At 32.8% G+C, this 23,393-nt stretch overlaps 1 protein-coding gene across 4 annotated transcripts in view; it reads left to right on the top strand.

Moving 5' to 3' along the window:
- Positions 1-23,393, top strand: part of LRBA (LPS responsive beige-like anchor protein) — a 791,030-nt gene that overhangs the window by 373,547 nt on the left and 394,090 nt on the right. For all 4 annotated transcript variants that reach the window (XM_087866503.1, XM_045798851.2, XM_045798849.2 and 1 more), the window contains one exon: positions 533-641. In XM_087866503.1, the coding sequence (XP_087722629.1) occupies positions 533-641 (109 nt within the window). The remainder of the gene's footprint in view (positions 1-532; positions 642-23,393) is intronic.

Here is a 23,393-nt window from a genome sequence, read left to right as displayed (position 1 = left end):
CCTTGACAGCTTATAACATTAAATTTTTGTCTCCCTAGCTCTGTAACACTCTCTCTGTTTAACTTCTCCATTTCCACTTGTGAAAAGTAAATGTTTCAGTGACAAAAGTCATGCTGAATGTCATCTGTGTGCTTTCTTTTCTAGGATCTTGGCTCCTTAAATCGTGGCTGTCTTGTAAACTCTCCAGTACCTTAAAAGAGATTAAAACACAAATTTAATCCAGCAGTTTTAGTTGTTTTCATTGGATAGCTAGTTGGATAAAAGCTAATCTGCTGTTGCCAGAAGAATAACTTTTTGCTATTATATCCTTTAATTATTTAGTGTGAAATAATGGCACTTCATTGGGTATGGTGACAGGAGAGTAAGCATCCTTTCCTTCCCCATATAAGAAGATACATTGACTTTGAGCATTGATTAATCATATATGTTGTGTTATTTAATAAAAATTTAAAAAAAAAAGCTTTAAGGCAAAAAAAAATAATTTAAATAAATAAATACATTTATTTATTTGACAGTATTCATCTCTTTATAGGTTGCTTAGCCAAACAATGAAGGATCATCTAGTAAGAGTAGCAAATGAAGCTGAATTTATCCTGAGCAGGCAACGAGCAGAAGATATTCACAGACATGCAGAATTTGAGGTAGGTTAAACATATGATTGGTGTGAGGAAATTGCCATTTTTTAATGGTAATTGTGGGAAACTGCATAAGTAAAATGGTCTAAGCAAACATGTATCACCAAAAAACTAAATATTATTTTTTGAGAGTCATAGGGAATTCTGGGAAGATAGTACAGGTCTCTGTAGCCCTTTGTTCTCATCTCCATTTTATCTACAATTGCTCATGTCAGCTTCTGTGTTTGGTTGACCTAATCTTACCCATGTATGTGGGTTTGGCTCTGGTAAAACTCCTATAATGTGAGTTAGTGAAGGACTTCTGCCCTCTCTGGGCAAGGCAGAGCTAGTTAACCAGAAATGACAACTGAGCAGAAATGAAAATCACTTTGGTAGAGAAAAGATCTTCCAGGTTCTAGGGAGAAGCTGAAACACAGAGGCATTAAGTTTCTTTACCTTTGAGGTTTGAGACCATGCTAATATTTGTAGCTGAGGAAATGAGGGAGCATACGGCTTTCTTTTTGAGTCCTCACAGGGGGAACAAGTGACAGACCCATCATGGGACCACTGCTTATCTTGGCAGTTGTGCTTGAACATGTGTGATGAATGTGAATTCACAGAGGAAATTAATGGTGCTGTGGGTATATAAATTAGCAAAATTCACACCTAAAATGAAGTAGAAAATTTGACAAGAACATTTGCTAAGATTTAGAAAAAAAAATAGAAAGTACCATTGGGGTTCTTTAGAAAATGTCAAAAGCAGATAATTCAAATGTTGCTGATATTCCTCCAGTGCATTAAAAAAGATTCACTCCCAGGACATTTTATACAACTGTCACAACATGAAAAAGATACTGGAAAAGTAAACTCTAGAGGACCAATTTCATTTAAGAATATGGGTACAGAATTCTAGGATATTTACCCCAAAACTTGAACCAACAATTTAACAACACAATGAAAAAATTATATAGTATGTCCACTTAGAATTTACTCATGGAATCCAAAGATGGTTTAATGTTAAGATATTTATCTACAAAATAAATTATATCAACAAATTAAAAATAGGTATCAATAAATGTAGAAGGAAGCATATGATAAATTTTAGCAACCAGCCATAATGTATATGATAGTTTGAATATGATTTTAAGACTTTATTAAACATCATTTTAGATGGTAAAAACCATTTTTCTTAAAATCGGGAAAAGAAAAGTGATCCCCCACTATCACCATTATATAAAATGTTTTGATGTTTTTGTAAATGTAAGATACAATTAATGTAAATGCTGGAAAAGAAGAAGTAATAATAATTTCAGATTGCTAATGCTATGGGGTAGGAAAATCTAAGAGATTCTTGAACATTTTTCTACCAGAATTAATAGGGACTTCGGTAAAATTATTGGATATGAGATAAATATGCAAAAAAAATATAATTTGATGACTAGCAAGCAGTAGTCACTAAGAATGGAAATCAGTAATACAGTCTGTTTACAGTTAAGACAAAAATACCATTTTAGGTCAAATTCTGTAAGAACACACAGATACTGTTTGGAACAAAACTATAAAAACTTCATACAAAACAATATATAAGCTACTAGAAAGTCATTTTTTGCTGGACTGTATATGTTGCTCGGTGTGTATTGTATGTGTGAGAGGGGGACAGACAGAATCATTCTTTTATTTTGAAGTAAATTAATACTTACAGAAAAGTTGTAAGAGTAACACAAGAACTCTTATTCACCTTGTCTTAGATTCTTGGTTCTTAAAGTTTTATTATATTTACTTTTCTGCCTCTTTTTCTGTTTTTCTGAATTTGAGAGCAAGCTGAAGTCGTAGTGATCTTCTATTTTTAATTTCTTCAGTGAAAATTTCCTATGCTGTTCTCTGCTTTAATTCTATACAGTTCTGTATATTCTACACAGGTATTAAATCAGAAAATTAACATTGGTTGTAACCAATATAACATTGGTTATTATTTAATCTACAGACCTTATTCATGTTTTCTCAGTTTTCTCCATAATGTCCTTTATAGCCAAAATTAGATAATTTTAATGTCACAAAAATGTCAGTTTTTCTCACATATGTAAATTCAGTGCAATGTCCATTAGTACCATTCAGTAGAAGACCAGTGGAGTAATTTGACACTTAAATATCCCTTTAAAAATGTTCGAATATTAAATACTTCCAAATTATATATTCAAATATCAGTATATCCAGATAAAACGGGAAAGTAAATGCTTTTATATAGCCCTAAGATTTATGGAAAAAGAGCATTGAAGATGTACTTGCCTTTCCAGATATACAGTACTAATTAATACTATAAAAGACACCATATACAAAGAAATCTTCCCTATGGAATAAGGAAAAAGGGGTGAAAGATGGCATAGTATATATTTTAGGAAAATATTTGGAAAACTATAAAAGTGGACCTAAGGCATATGAATGAAATTTCTAACCAAGACAGGCACTTAGAAACTATAACAGTAAACAGCTGATATTACACATAACATTAAGCTAAGGAAAGATATCAACAACATGTAAGGACATCATGGAATGTGGAAAGATTGATAAGTTAGTATGCTCACTATAGTAATAATTTTTATGAAATGATGAGCAAAGAATAACCCAAAGACATACACTCAGAGGATTTGAATAGGAATTTCATTGAGGAATGTAAGTAACCAGTAACATATAAAATGATACTAAAAATTACAAATATTCAAAGAAATGTAAATTTCAGAAATCATGGTCTTTCACTTATCTGTTCTCAGATTGGGATAAAGTAGAGTGATAAGTAAATAGAGTGATATACTGCTGAAGGGGATAGGGGAGATGGGCATGGTATTTTTTTTTATATTTTTAGTGGAAATGTACATTTTAAGTGTTATAATAAGGCATTATGGCTGTATGTATTTTGATAATTGTATAGACATACACGAATACTCATTTACCCAATATTCTTAGTCTGTCAATATATCTTTTGGAAATAAAAAGTACTAGTATATAAGGATATACAAAGAAGGCTCTTTGTTGCAGCATTGTATGTAAACTCTAAGAGGTAAAACTGTGGAAAAACAGGTTTCTGTGACAAAAAACAACAGTATTTTCTCCAAGAATAGGAGGTTAGTAAATTATGAAAAAATTACATGGTTGATGGCTTATTTTTTTTAAATAAGGTCTTTATTCATGTCATTGTTTTTTAAATTGCGTATTTCAATTTACAGCCTGTTTTGAAAGCTGAGGACATTAGTCCTCTCATATTTCTTTTTCATTTTTTTCTCTTCACTTTCCAATTCTTAGAGTTATACCTCATGAATATGAAAGTATTGTCTAAATACATAACATTCATTACATTCGTTACATACATTACAATCACAGTTCTGATAGTACTTGAGTGAAAATATTTAAATAGATTCAATATCCTCTTTTTATTAGTTATAGTTTATTAATTCTAGCTCCTTCTTATTTTTAAAGATTTTATTTATTTGACACAGAGAGAGAGAGTACAAACAGGGGGAGTGGCAGGCACAGGGAGAAGCAGGACCCTCCTGAGCAGAGAGCCCGACTTGGGCCTCGATCCCAGGACTTGGGATCATGACCTAAGCTGAAGGCAGACGCTTAACTGACTCAGCCATCCACGCACCCTTAGGCTCCTTCTTTAGACTCAATTCTTAACTGGCTAGGTTTCATCATTTTTTCCCCCACAAGGGTTCATGTGTGTGGTACACTGAAAAATTTTTCATGTTTAAGAACATTTGCCCTCTGTCTTTATATTTGAATGACATCCTGATGAGTTTAATATTCTTGGCTAACGCTTGTATTCCTTTAGAATTTTGTAGACATTCCTTCGTTGTCTTCTGGCTTTAAATGTACTTTCAAAGAAGTTTGAGGCAAGGCTGATATTAGCCCTCAATCGATTATTTGCTTCTATTCTGAGATTTCTTTACATGCCCATGAAATTCATCTCCGTAACAGCAGTATGGCTCAGTATTGAACATCATTTATCAAATTTTCCTGGAACGTGTTCTTCCGTTATTATCTGCAAATTCACCTTTTCCTTCAGTTCTTGGAATTAAATTTTAAAATATTTTTTCTTTTTTTTTTTAAGATTTTTAAAAATTTGTTTGAGAGAGCAGAGCTAGTGAGAGAGAACACAAGTAGGGGGAGGCAGGAGAAAAGGGGAGAAGCGGACTACCCGTTGAGCAGGGATTCTGATGCAGGGCTTGATCCCAGGACTCTGAGATCATGACCTCAGCCAAAGGCAGATGCTAAACCGACTGAGCCATCCAGGCACTCCTGAAATATTTTTTTCAATTTTATTTTCTTTTTCTTTAGTTAGCAACACAGTCTATGTCGGATATGTCTTTTTGTCTTTCATATCAATCAGTTATTTCCTGTTGTACTTTCTTTGATCTCTAGCCATCAGTAATTAAATTTTTAGTGTTTCATTTTGTTTGTAATGCCTGATGTTTGTAATTTATTTGTCTATAATGATTATGTTTAGTTCTTTATTTTGGTCTACAACTTTTCTCTGTGTCTTATTCACTCATTTTAACTTTTATTTTTTTGTGTGCTTCAGTTATTATTTTTGTTAGGTTGTTCATTAGAAGAAGGTAATCATGGGGTATTCTTTTTTTTGTCCCATTCTCTTAGGATTCTTTGTCATTTGTATCAGTTTTATATAAAAATTTTCTTAGCTTGTTTTTAATGTATTCATTGATTGGTGATATATTTTTGCATCGCTGTCATGCTCTTACTTTTCATCTTGTTCATTCTTAGAATGTTCTGCCCAGATAGTCTGTTGGTTTAGACAAAAATATCTTAATCACTTCTTCCATTCTTTCCACTGTATGTAAAGCTAATTTTTTCCTTTTCTGAACTTCAGTTTGATGTTTGCAATTTGATATTTGCCCAGTATTGTACAGCTTATCATGAAGAGAAAGATATCTTTGAAATAGGTGAGGAGGCTTTCTTAGCACGCCTGTTTTGCTTTCTTTTGTAGGATTTTAAGTATCTTCTGCCAAGTTTGTTCATCTTATTAGAAGCTGTGGATAATTCTCATCAGGGAAAAATGTGCTTAGGTTTTGAATCATTGTCCATCATTTCAGAAAGTGATGTCGAGTCTATTTCTGTCCTGGGAAATTAGCTCTATATTTTTGCTTCCTTGCTTCATCAATTTTTTTCATTGTAGGTTTTCTAGCACCTTCAATTAGAAGATGCAACGTATAGCGATAACGTGCTCAGTTTGTTTCTCTCCATATATGAAGGCGTTAAGAAAAATTCTCAGAATTTTGTCACCTTAACGGTATTGCTTTGGGCACATGGGACATGGTTAAGAACTCAACTTTGCTGCACCCTTAGCTGTAGTTCTAATATGTTTATTTTCTTCATGGCAACCAATTATTTAATGTTTGGTGCTTTATGTTATGTTGCTTTTTTGCTTGGTGATTTTTATAAAATTTTTTTGTTCAAAAAATTTTGTTTGCTAATTTTTTAGGAATTGAAAGAAGAAAAAAGTTTTTAATTGCCATTTCAGCCTACCATTCTAACCTGGAACTGACTCCTTAGTGTCCTTTCTGATTGATTATGGAGAAATTACTTTGTAACTCTGGGTTGAGATTGTAGTTCATTCTTTTAATTCATTCTTTTTAAAAAATTTTTAATTATGATGGTAGTGGTGTTATATGTGGAAGTGAAAAGAGGAAAAATATTTTTAAAACACTGTGTTATGCAAGAGATTAAAGTGATTGGACTGAGTGTATATGTATGTGTGCATGCACACAGTTCAGATAAGGGGTGATGGTGAGAACAGTAGCTCATGATGCATGAATCCTAATGTTGTGTGAGGAACTTTATGGATGCTTTGTAGGTTTTAACTAATTTAATCTTTACAGTAAAACCCTGAGGTACAACTGTTATATCTCATTTTATGAATGCGAAACAGCATAAAAAGGACATAACCCAGAGGTACAATTAGAATCCAGATCTAGGCAGTTTATATCTTAATCTGAAATCTATGTATTTGGCTCACATTTTATTACATTTCTGTAGAATGTGTAAATAGGATTTAATCTTTGTCAAACACAGCAGCTTTATTCTGAGCTATTTAGTTTTATGCTTTATCTAGTACAGTTTTTCATTTTAATCTTTATCATCTTGCTATGAGATTTGCAATATTGTATAGTAATATTATAGAGCATGATAATAAAATAGCAAAATAAAAACAAATATTTCTAAACAAATTTTATTGTTACTTAAATTTTTAATAGAGAAAATATATTTGTTCAACTGTTCCATATGAGATTCACTTTTAAGAGACAAAACGTCTTTTATATACTAGTCTTTTATTTTCATAGAAAAATAATTACTTTTGTTTATATGAAAAAACCCTAATTAATTGAGGCATGCTCATGTTTAATGTATTTCTAATTATATTGCTCTGAAATCTTAAAAAATATTCTACATGATGCATATTTTTTCCTAGACAGCTTATATTCTAAAGGTTATCTATATTCAGTCTTGAATTCATGCTGTGCATTCTTTAATGATATATCTGAACTTTATCTACTGCTAGTTACTTCTTCCTGCAAAAAAGAGATGTTGTCATGTATTTAATGCACCATTTGTGGTTGTAAAATAGCTGACTTGTTTCATTTATTATCAGGGGATTGGTGACAGCATAGATCTGAAATGCACATCTCTTTATTTCATTGCATGATTATCATTGGCGTAAGATATCCTTGACATCTTCTGCTTTTGATTTATGTCGATGTTCCTTAAGTGTCATGACATCATTGATTAGGTGTACATCTTAACTTTCTTTTTTAATCTTAGAGCTGTAAAAGGAATGTTTATTAAAAATTATGTTGTGCAAAACATTGGACCCTATTTTGTAAATATGGTATATGTATTGGGTGCACACAATTTACAACAACATTTTGTTAAAAAATTTGTCTATCAAAGTAGTTTATTTAAACTCCTGACATATCTGTAAAAATTGTAATCAAGATTTTCACATAACAATAATATCTAAGCATCTATGGAAGTTAAAATCCACTTCAATAAGAATTTCTTAATGTCTTTCTGGCTGGTGTTCCTTTGAGTTTCATGTACCGTACAATAGAACTCACTCCCTTAGCTTCAATGAAACTGCAAACTAGTGGCCAGTCAGCTTATTTAAAGTAATAAAAACAGATGTTTTTATGAAAAAAAGACCATGAAAAGACTTGATTAATTCTTAATATAGCAATATATACATTTTTCTTTTAGATGAAGGATTTAAATGTATTTTGACATTAGTGAACAAACTATTTTTCAATACAATAGCAAACTTTTTTTTTGCCAGATAAGTACTTTAAAGATTTTAAAAATTAATAAACAGTTCAATGGTATCATATATTTATGCCCATACCAAGGATAAAATAAATCCTTATAATAGTCTTTTGAGGTAAAAACTGTTATTATCATCATCCAGCTTTTACAGATAAGTAAACCTGAAGCACAGAGAGGTTAAGTGATTTGTTCTGGGTCATACAGCTAATATGTGGTAAAGCTAGGATTTTAATTCGAGTAATCTACAACAAAGTTATGACTACTTTGCTTTGTGGCCTCTCTAACATCATCCATTAGATGATTTATTATGCATTTTCTTATTTCAGCACCAGAACAGATCTGTAAAATATGTAGGATAGATTGAGAGAATGTGATTTGGCCTTGATCACATGGCTAGGAAATTGACGATTTTGAGCCAGAGCCCAGGTCTCATAACAGGGTAGTCTTGTGTTCCCATATCATATCTCTGATGATTTCATGGCATCATTGAAGTGTTTGCTGTTGAAATAATATACTGTTCAACATATGCTTGACAGTTCTGAAGGGATATGAAACATATTTAAAAATGTAATATTAGAGACATAAACTACCAATTGTAAGGCTAATTATGGTGAGTTATCCAACTTATCTTTTCAATTTTTTTATCTTTGCATTTTTTTGGATTGATGGTCATTTCCTTTATTTGAAATAATGTTTATTTTTCCAATTATAGAAGTGATACATGTTTATTATAGAAACCTTAGAAAATAATGAAAAATATAATGAAATATTATCCGTTGTCTACCTTTAACATCTGTTTATCTCATTTGTTTTCTTTTTAACTTGAAATTTATAGACTTATAAGAGGTTGCAGAAGTATTCAAGCAATCCCATATACCTATTGTCTTTTAAAAATACACATATACTACTAGTTTACGCATTTACTGAAAGTTGCCATTCACCAAATTAGACTCCCAAGGAGATTTTAAAATATTTGACATTATCTATTGATGGACACTTTGGTTTCTTCCCTGTACTGGCTATTATAAATAATGCTGCTATAAACATAGGGGTGCACATACCTTTACAAATTAGTGTTTTTTATTTTTTTATTTTTTTGAGTAAATACCCACTAGTGGAATTACTGGATCATATGGTATTTCTATTTTTAATATTTGAAAACCTCCATACTGTTTTCCTCAGTCGCTGTACCGTTTATATTCCGACCAACAGTGCCTGAGGGTTCCTTTTTCTTCATATTCTTGTCAGCACTTGTTTTGTTCTTGTCTTTTTGATTTTAGCTATTCTGATGTAAGGGGATATCTCCTTGTGATTTTGATTTGTATTTTCCTGATGATTAGTGATGTTGACCATTGTTTCATATGTCCGTTGGCCATCTGTATGTCTTCTTGGGATAAGTGTCTATTCAGGTCTTCTGCCCATTTTTTACTCAGTTTTTTTTTTTTTTTTTGTATTGAGTTGTGTAAGTTGGACATATCATTCGCAAATATCTTCTCCCTTTCAGAAGGTTGCCTTTTTGTTTTATTGATGATTTCCTTACCTGTGTGAAAGCTTCTTATTGTCGTTTAATCCCAATTATTTTTGCTTTTGTTTCCCTTGTCTTTGGAGACACATCTAGAAAAATGTTGCTAAGACCAATGTGAGAGAAATTACCGCCTGTGTTCTTTTCTAGGAGTTTTATAGTTTCACGTCTTACATATAGGTCTTTAATCCATTTTGAGTTTATTTTTGTGTAGGATGTAAGATAATAGTCCAGTTTCATTCTTTTGCATGTAGCTGTCCAGTTTTCCCAACACCATTTATTGAAGAGACTGTCTTTTCCTCGTTGTATATTCTTGCCTCCTTTGTCATAGATTCACTGACCATATAAACATAGGTTTATTTCTGGGCTCTCTCTTCTGCTCCATAGATCTATGTTTCTCTTTGTGCCAGTACCATACTGTTTTGATTACTACAGCTTTGTAGCATATCCTGAAGTCTGGGATTATGATACCTCCCGCTTTGTTGTTCCTTCATGAGATTGCTTGGGCTCTTTGGGGTCATTTGTGTACCATACAAATCTTAGTATTATTTGTTCTAGTTCTATGAAAAATGCTTATTAGTATTTTGATAGGGATTGCATTGAATCCGTAGATCACATTGGGTAGTGTGGACATTTTAGCGGTGTTGGTTCTTCCAATCCATGAGCGTGGAGTATCTTTTTCCATTAGTGTCACCTTGAATTTCTTTCATCAGTGTTTTAGTTTTTGGAATACAGGTCTTTCACCTCTTGGTTGGGTTTATTCCTAGGAGTTTTATTCTTTTTGATGCAATTGCAAATGAGGATTGTTTTCTTAATTTCTCTTCCTGCTACTTTGTTATTAGTGTATAGAAATGCTACCGATTTCTGAGTATTAATTTTGTATGCTACAACTTCACTGAGTTCATTTATTGAATAGTTCCAGTAGTTTTTTGGAGGAATCTTTAGGTTTTTTATATGTAGTATCATTCCATCTGCAAAGAGTGACAATTTAACTTCTTCCTTAGCAGTATGAATGCCTCTTCTTTCTTTTTGTTGTCTGATTGCGGTGGCTAGGACTTCCAGTACTGTGTTGAATAAAAGTGGTGAGAGTGGGCATCCTTTTCTTGTTCCTGATCTTAGAGAAAATGTTCTCAGTTTTTCACCATTGAGTATTATGTCAGATGTATTTCATATTTGCATAAATATATGAGATATATATATGTATAGGAGTGAAGTTTTGCTTTTGCAACAACTGGGATGGACCGAGAGGGAATTATGCTACATGAAATAAGTTGAGAAAGAAAAATAGCACGTGATTTCACTTCTGTGCAGAATCTAAGAAACAAAACAAATGAACAAACAAACCAAGAAACAGATTCTTTAAATACAGAGAATAAAGTGGTGGTTGTCAGAGAGTAGATTGTTGGAGGATCAATGAAATAAATGAAGGGGATTAAGAGGTACAAACCTTCAGTTATAAAAGAAATAAGTCACAGACATGTAAAGTATGGCATAGGGAATATAGTTGATAACCTCTTAACATTGTGTGATAACAGATGGTTGACTACACTTATCACGGGGAGCTTTGAGCAGTGAAGAGAATTGTCAAATCAATTTGGTATACAACTGAAACTAATATAACATTGTGTGTCAGTTATACTTTAATAATAATAAAAATATTAAAAATCTGATATTAAAATCATTTATTATGTGCAGTTTGCCATTCATGAAATATTTTTGAAAATGTGATTTATAATAGCTATATGATATTTCTTAAAACGAACATGTAATAAGTAATTTTAACATTCATTATTCTAGATACTTAAATTCTATATTTTTTCTCTTATAAAGTTGTAAAGAATATCAATGTTCATAATTTTCTATTTGCATTTCTGATTTTTTAGGTGGGTTGAATTCATTTAATTGAAAATTGATATCAGAGTTTGAGTTCTTTTGAGTATCTTAATACCTATTGAGAAATTTCTTTTGAAAACTTTCATCTCATACATTTTTCCCATTTATTTCAGTATCTCCGTAATTGAATAATTTTCAGTTTGATAAATCTTATGAACTCTCGTAGTCTTCATTATTTTCATTACTAGTGAGCTTGAACACTGCCTCATATGATGGGAGTTTTATTCCTTTAAAATATCTGTTTGTTTCCATTGCCTATCAAATAAAATGTGATTTTCTTAATTATTTATACAATGATTTTATATTTTGTAGTTATTAACCTTTACTGTATTTGTTGTAGCGTGTTTCCTCAGAGTTTACTTATTGTTCTCATTATGTTTATTATACACTTAATCATTTAAATTTTAATATAACTTAATTCAAAAGATTTCCTTTATCATTTTCATTATTTTTAGGCTGAGTTTTTTCTCTTTTTAAGATCATTTAAATATTCTTTCAGATTTCCTCTGGATACAGATCTCAGTTTTAAGTTTATAATACCTGAGATATTTTTCTTTGTATTGCATAAGACTCTAATTTGACTTTATGCAAATACTTTAGGCAGTTTTTGCAAAATAATATCTTTTTTGGTCAGCGAAGCTGTTTTTAGAGTATATTACAGTCTTGTTTGTTAGGGCTTATTTCAAAAACTGAGAAACAAGCTGAGGGCTTCAGAGGGGAGGAGGGTGGAGGAATGGGATAGGCTGGTGATGGGTAGTAAGGATGGCATGTATTGCATGGTGCAATGATTTTTATAATTATTCATAAGTGATGTTGATTTCCTTTTTTATATAAACTGATGTTATAAAATATATAGGTTATTTTTAAGAATTTTTTTTTCAAATAGCCAAGTGTTGGACTTACTTATTGATGATTTACTTAATTGTTTTCTAATTCATTAGCATCTTTTGGTAACTATATTTTTCTCTTCTTTTGCACTCATTCTGCCCCCCCCCTGCCTTTTTTGGTTTATTTGAATGCTTAGTTTCACTCCTTTTTAAGATGATTATAATTTTGCAGACAGCAGTGTCTCATCCTATTTTTTCACATGATATTCTCATTATTGTTAGTTTGTAGATAGTGAATATAGTTTTTCAGTAGTTCTTTAATATCCAAGAGGATTGTCCTTTGTTGTTTTTTCAAATTTGATATTCTTATTTTCACTGCATTAGGAGCACATAATATGGTATGTAGAGTTTCTAACTTTGAAATTTATTGAACATTTGTAATTGGCCTAATGTGATTTTAAATTATATTTAAAGCTTTTTTATAATTAATTAAACCACAATACTCTGATGTATAATCATGGTAAAATTTCCATTGGGGTTTTTTTTTAAAGGACTCAGAAAAGATACCTGTCCCATTTGAAATGATAAATATACTAGGGTGTTCTTTAAGATGTTCAGTAATGCATGATTAGCTCTATGAAAATTAAAGTTGGAAATTGTTAGGGATCTGGCAGTAGAACACAGTATAACAGATTTTTGAGATTTTTGTAGATGATTTTCTCGATTTTCTAATACCAGAAAATCTAAGAGAAATAGATTTAAAAATTCATCATAGTAGACATTTGTATGACCAAAATAACAAGCAATAAAACTGAAAATAAGGTTAGAAAAAATTTTGGATGAAGTATGAAGCAATAATATTTAAATATATAAAAATATAAATAAAGGAGGGAAAGATGGAGACTGGAGAGTACCGCTTGTCAGTAATGGAAATGCAAATTAAGGTGAAAAAACTATTCTTTTTATACGTGGTATGCTAGCAAGTTAGTAGGAAAATTGAAGAGACATGTTACTTGTGACATTATTACTTGATTACATTTCTTTTGGAAGACTCTTTGAAATGAGGCCTATCTTTGATGTAAGTTTTATTTAGAATTTTTTATGTAAATAATTTTGCACAAAACAATCATATCATTGGAAATGTCACCATAGTAAGTATAATAGAAAAATACTGGAAAATCTCATAATGTCCAAAAGTTAATGAAAAGCCAGGACATAGTGGCAGATCTACTTTGCGGAGCAAATATCTATGTTATTTATTTGATTTTTAAAATATAAGATTTGTAATTGCCTTGTTATAACTAATACATGAATATTGTCAAAGTTTAGAATGTCACTGGAGAAGTAACGCAATTTCTATTTTAGTATTTTTATTCTTTACTAATACATATTTTTTCCCTTAAAAATATGGTTTTTTTAAAAAAATGAAAATAGTTTTGGGTGAAATGTGATAGTTGCATACCACAGTTCACTCAGAAAGATAAAAAGTAATTTAGATGTTCCAAACCTGAATTACATATTGCCTGCCCACACTCAGATTCCCTGTCAAAGTCATCATAATTCTTCCAGTCTTCTAGACTTTAAAACTGATAATCACAACCAAAGAAAAAATAGATATATTGGTCTTTATCAAAATTATCAATGTTTGGGGTTTAAAATATACTGCAAAGAAAGAGAAGAGTCAACCCACAGAATGGAAGAACGTATTTGCAAATCTTATATCTAATAAGGATTTAGTGTCTGGAACATGTAAATGACTTTTACACTTCAGCAATGAAGAGTGACTTCCCTCCTCCTGCCTCCAGGCAACATGGACATTGTACTTGCCTTGTTCCTTTCCTTCTCCCAGTATACCTCATCCTCTTCCTTGTCGATCTGGGCCCAACAGAATGGCTTTTGCAAAGAAGGGTGGCAAGAAGGGCTGTTCTGCCATTAGTGAGGTAGAGACCAGAGAATACACAAATCAGTATTCACAAGCAAATCCATAGAGTAGCTGGCCTTCAAGAAGCATGTCTCTTGGTCACTCAAAGATATCCAGAAATTTGCTGTTAAGGATGGCACCTCCCAGTGTGTGCATTGACACCAGGCTCAACAACGTAATCAGGGCTAATGGAATAAGGAATGTCTCATGCCATATCCATATCCTGTTATGCAGAAGACATAAGATGAAGAACCACCAAAGAAGCTGTATACATTGTTTACATATATACCTGTCACCAGTTTCAAAAATCTGTGGACAGTGTGGGTGAGAACTGACTGCTGATTGTCAAATAGTTATAACTTTGCTGGATAGATAGATCAAAAAAATAGCACGGTTAAAAAAAACGAAGAGGATTTGAATAGATATTTCTCCACGGATAATCTACAAATGGCCATATTAAGCACATGAAAAGATGCTCAACTTCGTTATTCATTAAGGAAATGAAAATCTTCAAACCACTAAGATGGTTATTATCACAAAGCCAGGTAATAACAAGAATTGGTGAAGATGTAATGAAATTATAATCCACATCTGCTAGTGGTGGGAATGTAAAATGGTGCAGCTATGTTGAAAAACAGTTTGGCAGGTCCTCAAATTGTTAAACAGAGTTACCCTATGACCCAGTAATTGTAGTCTTAGGTATATATCCAACAGTATTGAAAACATATGTCCACAAAAAACTTGTACAGGAATGTTCATAGCTGCATTTTTTGTAATAACCAAAAGTGGAATTAGCCCAAATATTTGTTAACTGATGAATGGATAAAGAAAATGTGGGGTATCAATACAGTGCAGTATTGTTCATCCATATGTGTATCTGTGTATATGTATCTATATGTTTATGTAATATATATATATATGTATATATATATATATATATACACACACACACACACATTCTAAGAATTGAAATTACAAGTTGAGTAAATAAAAGTTTTATGTCTGAGATCGGTTACACAGAGACAAGTAAAATTCTCCAATCATTCTTCTTAACAGTAATTATTCACAGCATATTCATTTACCCTCAACAGTGCTTTAATTGGTTTGTCTAATTAATGAAAAATGGTATTGCCTATTTTATGTTTCGTATTCCATATAAGCAAAACTTTTATCAGAATAATAATGTATTTTGTTGTTGGGCATGCTCTGTTTTCTTTCTGTAGAGTTTTGGGGATCATATATTTTATTATCTATTCTTTGAATCTGGGTTTATGTTTATCAGTGGATCCTGAAAATTTCTACTTTTACATGACTTCCTGCATTCATTGTAAATCTTGTTTGGCAGCCAGCTTCTCTGCATGATTTCTCTTCAGTAATTAAATTTAGCATTTCCAGCTGTTGAAAAATTTGTTGGCCTTTAATGTTCATTTGTGTTTCTTCACGCGTAAAACATAAGACATCCACCTAGTTTTAATTCTTTTAAAGTGCTATTTTGTAGGATGGACTTGGCAGTTATACACTGTGAATGGTTTACTTTCTTATTGGATCCTAAATATTAATCTAAAAAAAATCTGACATATATCAGGTATGTGATCGCTGTAAGTGACTTTCTTCTATGAATTTGTAGGGAACTTAGATTTTTGTTTCTTAGAATGTCAGACTAGATTATTTGTAAAGAAATTTCTCAATAGGTATTAAGATACTCAAAAGAACTCAAACTCTGATATCAATTTTCAATTAAATGAATTCAACCCACCTAAAAAATCAGAAATGCAAAATAGATTATTTGTAATGATGTATAATTTCAGATACCTGTGTTTGCTAAGTATAGGTATAAGCAATTACACAGAACTATAAGTCAGGCTAATTACCATAGGATTTAATGGGTATTTTGTTAACAGAATAATTTCAAACAGAAGAAATAAATCTTACGTCTGTAATTTACAGTACCTTATTTAGGAAATTACTCAGTTATATTCGTTATGTAGGATATTTATTGATATAGGTAGTTTTTTGAGAAAGTGTTTACTGATACTACTGAGCCACATATCTGTCTTCAGAGGGTATCATGTTTATAATTCAGTGCCCATTCTCCATTACTGCAGAAAGCACTTTTCATAGGTAATGTAGTTCTTTTTAATAAATTGTGACCATCTACCTATAGCTTGCTAATTTTAGATGTCTCAAATGATCATTCTTTATAATGAGTTCATATATGAACAGCCAATAAAATCCTCGTATAGTCTTCATTGTGGACTTACTTCGAATCATAGTATATAAACTGTTAATATTTCAGGTTCTTTGTTGAGAAGTGATTTTATTTATGTATCATATATGGTTGATTAGGCAATTTAAAATTCTTATTAGCTTAATTCTCCAATTGTATTATGCTTTTGTATTCTTTACCTTCTCTTACATTGTTAAATACAATTTGTTGACATAATAAATTGACATGGCATTAGATAGAGGAGTGGTAACAATAGAAATATTTTAGTTTTAACTGTTAATCATTTTGGGTTGCCTCCTGTTTACATGGAATTTTAGACCATAGAATAAAAGTTGATGGAAAGTTTCCATTTGAGACTAAAAAATTATGCTGAAAGGGAGGTGGAGATTTTTTAAAGTATTTAAAAAATTATTTATTCCTAAAATTCTTATGGAACTACAAGTGGCCCTGCATAGCCAAAATAATCCTGAAAGAAAAAAGAACAAAATTCGAGGACTGATATTTCCTGATTTTAAAATATATTACAAGGCTATAATAATGATATGATATGATAGCTGTACAGTTATAGGCATATATACCAAACAAATAGAATTGAGAGTCCAGAAATAAGTCTACACATCTAAGGCCGATTTATTTTTGATGAGGGTGAGAAGACATTTCATTTGGGAAAAAAACAGTCTTTGCAACAATTAGTGCTGAAACACCTGGATATCCACATGCAAAAGAATAAAGTCGACCCCTTCCTTTTACCATATAAATATTAACTTAACATGGATCAATGACCTAAATATTAGAGCTAAACTGTAAATTCTTAGAAGAACACATAGTTGTAAATCTTCTTGTCTTTGGATGTGCATATCACACCAAAAGGAAAAGCAACCAAAGAAAAAAATAGGTAATTGAATGGCATCAAAATTAAAATCTCTGTGCATTGCAAGATATTATCAAGAAAGTAAAGAACTGCCTGGCCTGGCTCACTTGGTAGGGCATGCAACTCTTGGCCTTGGGATTGTGAGTTCAAGCCCCAGTTGGGTAGAGAAACTACTTAAAAATAAAACCTTCAAAAAAATAAAAAAGAGTAACTTAACAGAGTGGGAGAAATTATTTGCAAATCTGTGTATCATAAGTGTTTCTTTCCCAGAACATGTTAAAAATTTTTTCAACTCGACAATGACAAAACCAAATGAAAAATGAGCAAAGGGCTCATATAGACTTTCCTCCAAAGAATTTATACAAATGGCCAGCAAACACATGGCAAGATCTCAACTGCATAAGTCATTAGGGAAATGCAAATCAAAATGACGAGATGCCACTTTATTTCCACTAGGATGGCTAAAATAAAAAAGATGGTAACAAATATGGGTGAGAATATGGAAATATTGGAAACCCCATACACTGGGGAATGTAAAATGGTATAGCTGCTGTAGAAACAGTTGAGCAGTTCTTCAAAAACCTAAAATAATTACCATATGACCCAGCAATTTCACTCTAAGTTACATAGTCAAAAGAAGTGACAGTAGTTACTGAAAATAAGTACATGTGCATGCATGTGTGGTTTATTTTCTGTGTTAACTTGAGAGGGCTAAGAGATGACCAGATACCTGGTAAAGTATTATTTTGGGGTGTGTCTGTGTGGGCATCTCCAGAAGAAATTAGCATCTGAATAAGTAGACTGCATAAAAGAAGATCACCCTCATCAGTGCCATTGGGCACCATCCAATCCATTGAAGGCCTGAATAGCTGAGAAAAGTAAGGAAGGGTGAATTCACTGTCTCTGCTTGTTTGGAGACTTCAACTTCTCTTGCCCTTGGACTTTGACGCTCCTGGTTCTCAGACTTTCAGACTCATATTGGGACTTACCACCTCAACTCCCAACTTCCACTCTAAATTAGAGCACCAGGGTTTCCTGGTTCTCCAGCTTTCAGATGGCAGATTCTGGGGCTTTTTGACCTTCATAGCCCCATGAGTTAATTCCTTTAATGAGTCTCCTCATATATATCTTATTGGTTCTGTTCCTCGGAGAACCCTAATATAATCTGTGTTCATAGAAGCAATATGCACAATAGCCAAAGGTAGAAACAATCAAAAGGTGGACGAATGAATAAACAAATTAGTGCTCTGTACATACAATGGAATATTATGCAGCCACAAAAAGGAACAGACTACTGATACATGTTATAATGTAGATGAATCTCAAAACTTTATGCTAAGTGGAAGAAGCCAGATCCGAAATTATATCATATAAATCATTTATATGAAATATCCAGAGTCAGTAATTCCATAGAGACAGAAGATTGAAGATTGGTGATTGCCACTGTCTGTGAAATGGGGAATGGGGAGAAACAGCTTAATGGATAAAGGACTGACTTTAGAATAATGGAAATGTTTTGTAATCAGGTAAATGTGGTGTTTGCACAGCATTGTTAATGTCAGTGCCACTGAACTGTGTACTTTAAGAAGCGAATTTTATGTGAATTGTACTTTAATAAATTATTTTAAAGAAAATAACTTTTAGTATGTGGCACAGTTGAATATATGGAACATTGTAAAAGACTTAAATGTGTTTGTTTCACCTAGGCTGCTAGATACTATAATCCTCTTGGGTTAGGAAATTAGGCTAAAGAACATGTCGGAGAGAAAATTGAGAGTAGTTTAGAAGATGTTGAGGGTTTGGTTTTGGAGGTACTATAGATTAATACATCTTGTAGCAATTTGGAAATATAGATGTAGTACTAGATAAGATATATGTGGATACAAGAGCTATATTTGAATGTTTTAGCGTAGAGATAGTAGTTACTCTACATGAGTCACACAGCATAGCAGATGAGAGGAATACCAAGGCATCTTAACAACTGAATGTTATTGAATCCTTTGCCAAGTACTCAGTTTAACTAATTCATTTACCGTTCATAAATAGGCGTTTAGTAATTCCCATTTATCCTACTAAGTTTCTCTGGAAGGCTTGAATTCCCATACCCCAAATTATTTCATTCATACTTCTTACTCTTCAAAACCAAATGCCCCATTCTACTGAATTGTCAGCTGAGGTTCTTACGTTCTGTTTATTTGCAGAAATATATCTCATCAGATTGGAATGAGTGCTGAATCTGTCCATCACCCAACTAATCAATATTTATTTGTCTATTCCTTTCCATTTGAGAGAGCCTCACTTCCTTCAGTGGCCAGTCTGTTTGGCTGTATTTTGGAGCCCTTCCCCTTTCCCACTTCTCACAAATGTGCTAATTCACTTATCTCTTCTTTTCTGAATCAGTCTTCCTTTTCTCCTAGGAAAGCACTGGAACATGTTTTAATATTTTCCATCATTTAATAAACTAAAAACAAACTCAGAACTTTCTCTTGACTTTACTGTCCTGCCTCCAGTTTTTTTGTTTTTTGTTTTTTTTTGTTTTTTTTGTTTTTTTTTTTGGTCTAGGAGTCAGTCTTTAAATTAGTTTTGACAAACATAATTTCTCTTTTCTCTGGGCTTCCTCATGGCACTTTGGCTTCATGTCAGTCAGGCCTCTATCACTACCACCACCACTCACTCTTGAAGTTTCCTGGAATCACCAGTGACTTCAGTGTAACCAAACCATTCTTCTCCTATGTTTGTTTTCATTAATAAACTTTATTTCAATATTGAAAACTGTTGACCGCCCTCTTCCTGTCTTGATTCTTATCAGAATCTTATTCTTTCTTCACTAATACTTCTGAATTGCTATTCTAGCTTCTTTCTCTACATAGCCTTTAAATGCTGAAATTTCTTGGGACTTTATCCAAAGCCTTCTCTTATGTGTCTCCATTCTTTTCCTAAGTAATGTAATCTGTTTCCGTAGCTCTTCAATGCTATCTTTAGTCTAATAATTTTGAAACTTATGTCTTTGGTCCAAGTTCCTTTTCTGAGTGCCAGGCTTATTTATTTCACCTTATTTTACACATCTACTTGGATTTCTCACAAACATCACAAAGTAGCCTGAGTTTTAAGAGCATGCACGCTGGATTCAGATAGCCTAGGTTTTGATAGGGACTCTAATACTTTTCAGTTTTTTAACCTTTGTTAAAAAGGTTAAAAGTTCTCAGTTGTCAGGTCCCTAATTTGTGAACTGAGGATTAGAATAGAATTGTTGTGATAATTAAATGAGATCCGTGTAGAGCATTGAGAACAATGTCTGAAATAGAGTAAACAGTCAATAAATGTGAGGCGCTATTATCTTTATTACATCATGCTTAATATACTTTAGAAGTATTTTCCTTTACTGCCGGTCTTTTGAATCAGAAAATTAAGAGTCGTCCTTTAATTATTTTTTTCTCTCCTACTATACATTCAGACATCCTGGAAACTCAGTCTTTATAATTTGTCTTGAAATATGTACTTCTTATATCCTCTGCCTAACATTCCTCAAGATGTTAAAAATAGAGCTACTGTATGACCCAGCAGTTGCTCTCCTGGGTATTTACCCCAAAGATACAGATGTAGTGAAAAGAAGGGGCACCTACACCCCAATGTTCATAGCAGCAATGTCCACGATAGCCAAACTGTGGAAGGAGCTGAGGTGTCCTTCAACGGATGAATGGATAAAGAAGATGTGGTTCATATATACAATGGAATATTATTCAGCCATCAGAAAAGATGAATATCTACCGTTTACATCGACATGGTTGGAACTAGAGGGTATTATGGTAAGGAAAATAAGTCAATCAGAGAAACACAATTATGGTTTCAATCATATGTGGAACATAAGGAATAGTGCAGAGGACAATAAGGTTGGTGGTGGGGGGAACTGAATAGGAAAAAACCGGAGAGGGAGACAAACCATGAAACTCTTGACTCCGGGAAACAAACTGAGGGTTGCAGAAAGGGAGCTGCATGGGGTAATGGGGTAACTGGTTTATGGGCATTAAGGAGAGCACGTGATGTGATGAGCACTGGGTGTTATATTGAACTGATGAATCATTGAACATTATATCAAACACCAATGATGTACTATACCTTGGCTAATTGAATTTAAATAAATTAAAAAGAAAAAGCTTAGATAGTGGGAGCGCCTGGGTGGCTCAGTCAGTTGAATGTCTGACTCTTGATTTCAGCTCGGGTCATGATCTCAGGTCATGATTCAGCCACGCTTAGTGTGGAGTCTGCTTGGGATTTTCTCTCCCTCTCTCTTTCTCTCCCTGCCCCCCTGAAATGAATGAATGAATGAATAAAATCTTAAAAAAAAAAAGAGAAGAAGAGGGGCACCTGGGTGGCTGTTGGTTAAGTGGCTACCTTTGATTCAGGTCATGATCTCAGGGTCCTGAGATCAAGCCCCGCATCAGGCTCCCTGCTCAGTGGAAAGTCATTTTTCTAGTTCTTTGAAAAAAATGCTTATTAGTATTTTGGTAAGGACTGCATTGAATCCGTAGATCATGTTGGGTAGCGTGGACATTTTAGCAGTATTAGTTCTTCCAATCCATGAGCATGGAGTATCCTTTTCCTTTGGTGTCACCTTGAATTTCTTTCATCAGTGTTTTAGTTTTTGGAACACAGGTCTTTCACCTCCTTGGTTGGGTTTATTCCTAGGAGTTTTATTCTTTTTTTTTTTTTTTTAAAGATTTTATTTATTTATTTGACAGAGATAGAGACAGCCAGCGAGAGAGGGGACACAAGCAGGGGGAGCGGAAGAGGAAGAAGCAGGCTCATAGCGGAGGAGCCTGATGTGGGGCTCGATCCCAGAACGCCGGGATCACGCCCTGAGCTGAAGGCAGACGCTTAACCGCTGTGCCACCCAGGCGCCCCAGGAGTTTTATTCTTTTTGATGCAATTGTAAATGAGGATTGTTTTCTTAATTTCTCTTCCTGCTACTTTGTTATTAGTGTATAGAAGTGCTACCCTTTTTCTGAGTATTAATTTTGTATGCTGCAACTTTACTGAGTTCATTTGTTGAATAGTTCCAATAGTTTTTTGGAGGAATCTTTAGGTTTTTTATATGTAGTATCATGCCATTTGCAAAGACTTACAGTTTAACTTCTTTAGCAGTATGAATGCCTCTTCTTTCTTTTTGTTGTCTGATTGCGGTGGCTAGGACTTCAGTACTATGTTGAATAAAAGTGGTGAGAGTGGACATCCTTTTCTTGTTCCTGATCTTAGAGGGAAAGTTCTCAGTTTTTCACCATTGAGTATTATGTCAGTTGTGGGGTTTTCACATATGGCCTTTATTATGTTGAGGTATGTTCCCTCTGAACCCACTTTGTTGAGAGTTTTTGTGAATGGATGTTGAATTTTGTCAAATGCTTTTTCTTAATTTACTGAGATTATCATATGATTTTTATTTTTCATTTTTTAATGTGCTGTTTCATATTGTTTGATTTGCCAACATTGAACCATATTTGCATCCCCAGAATATATTCCACCTGATTGTGGTGAATGCTTTTTTAAAATATATTGTTGCATGGATTTTGCTAATATCTCATTGAGGATTTTTGCATCTGTGTTCATCAGGGGTATTGATCTGTAGTTTTCTTTTTTTGTGGTGTCTTTGGTTTAGACTGGACTCACAGAATATATTTGGAAGATTCCCTTCCTGTTCTACTTTTGTAGTAGTTTGAGGAGAATAGTTATTAACTCTTCTTTAAATATTTGGTAGAATAAACCTATGAATCTATCTGGTCTTGGAGTTTTATTTTTTGTAGTGTTTTGATAACCTACTTAATTTTGTTAATAGTAAATGGTCTGTTCAGATTTTTTAAATTTCTTTTTGATTCAGTTTTGCAAGACTGTATGTTTCTAGGAATTTTTTCATTCTAGGTTTTTCAAGTTGTTGCTATATAATTTTTCATAATATTCTTTTATAATTATTTGTATTTCTGTGGTGTCAGTTATTCTCTGTTGTTTCTGATTTTATTTATTTGGGTCCTTTCACTTTTTTTCTTGATGAGTTTGGCTAAAAGCTTATGAATTTTGTTTTTCCTTTCAAAGAACCAACTCTGGTTTCATGAATCTTTTCTATGGTTTTTTTACTCTGTATGTCACTTATTTCTGCTCTCTCCTTCTTCCTATTTGCCCTGGATTTGTTTGTTAGTTTTC

The sequence above is a fragment of the Ursus americanus genome, chromosome 13, assembly GCF_024610735.1.
Source record: "Ursus americanus isolate L20-20 chromosome 13, mUrsAme1.1.p, whole genome shotgun sequence".
In the NCBI taxonomy this organism is placed as follows: domain Eukaryota; kingdom Metazoa; phylum Chordata; class Mammalia; order Carnivora; family Ursidae; genus Ursus; species Ursus americanus.
The sequence above is the reverse complement of the archived record's forward strand: the minus strand, read 5'-3'. Positions and strand labels throughout refer to the sequence as shown.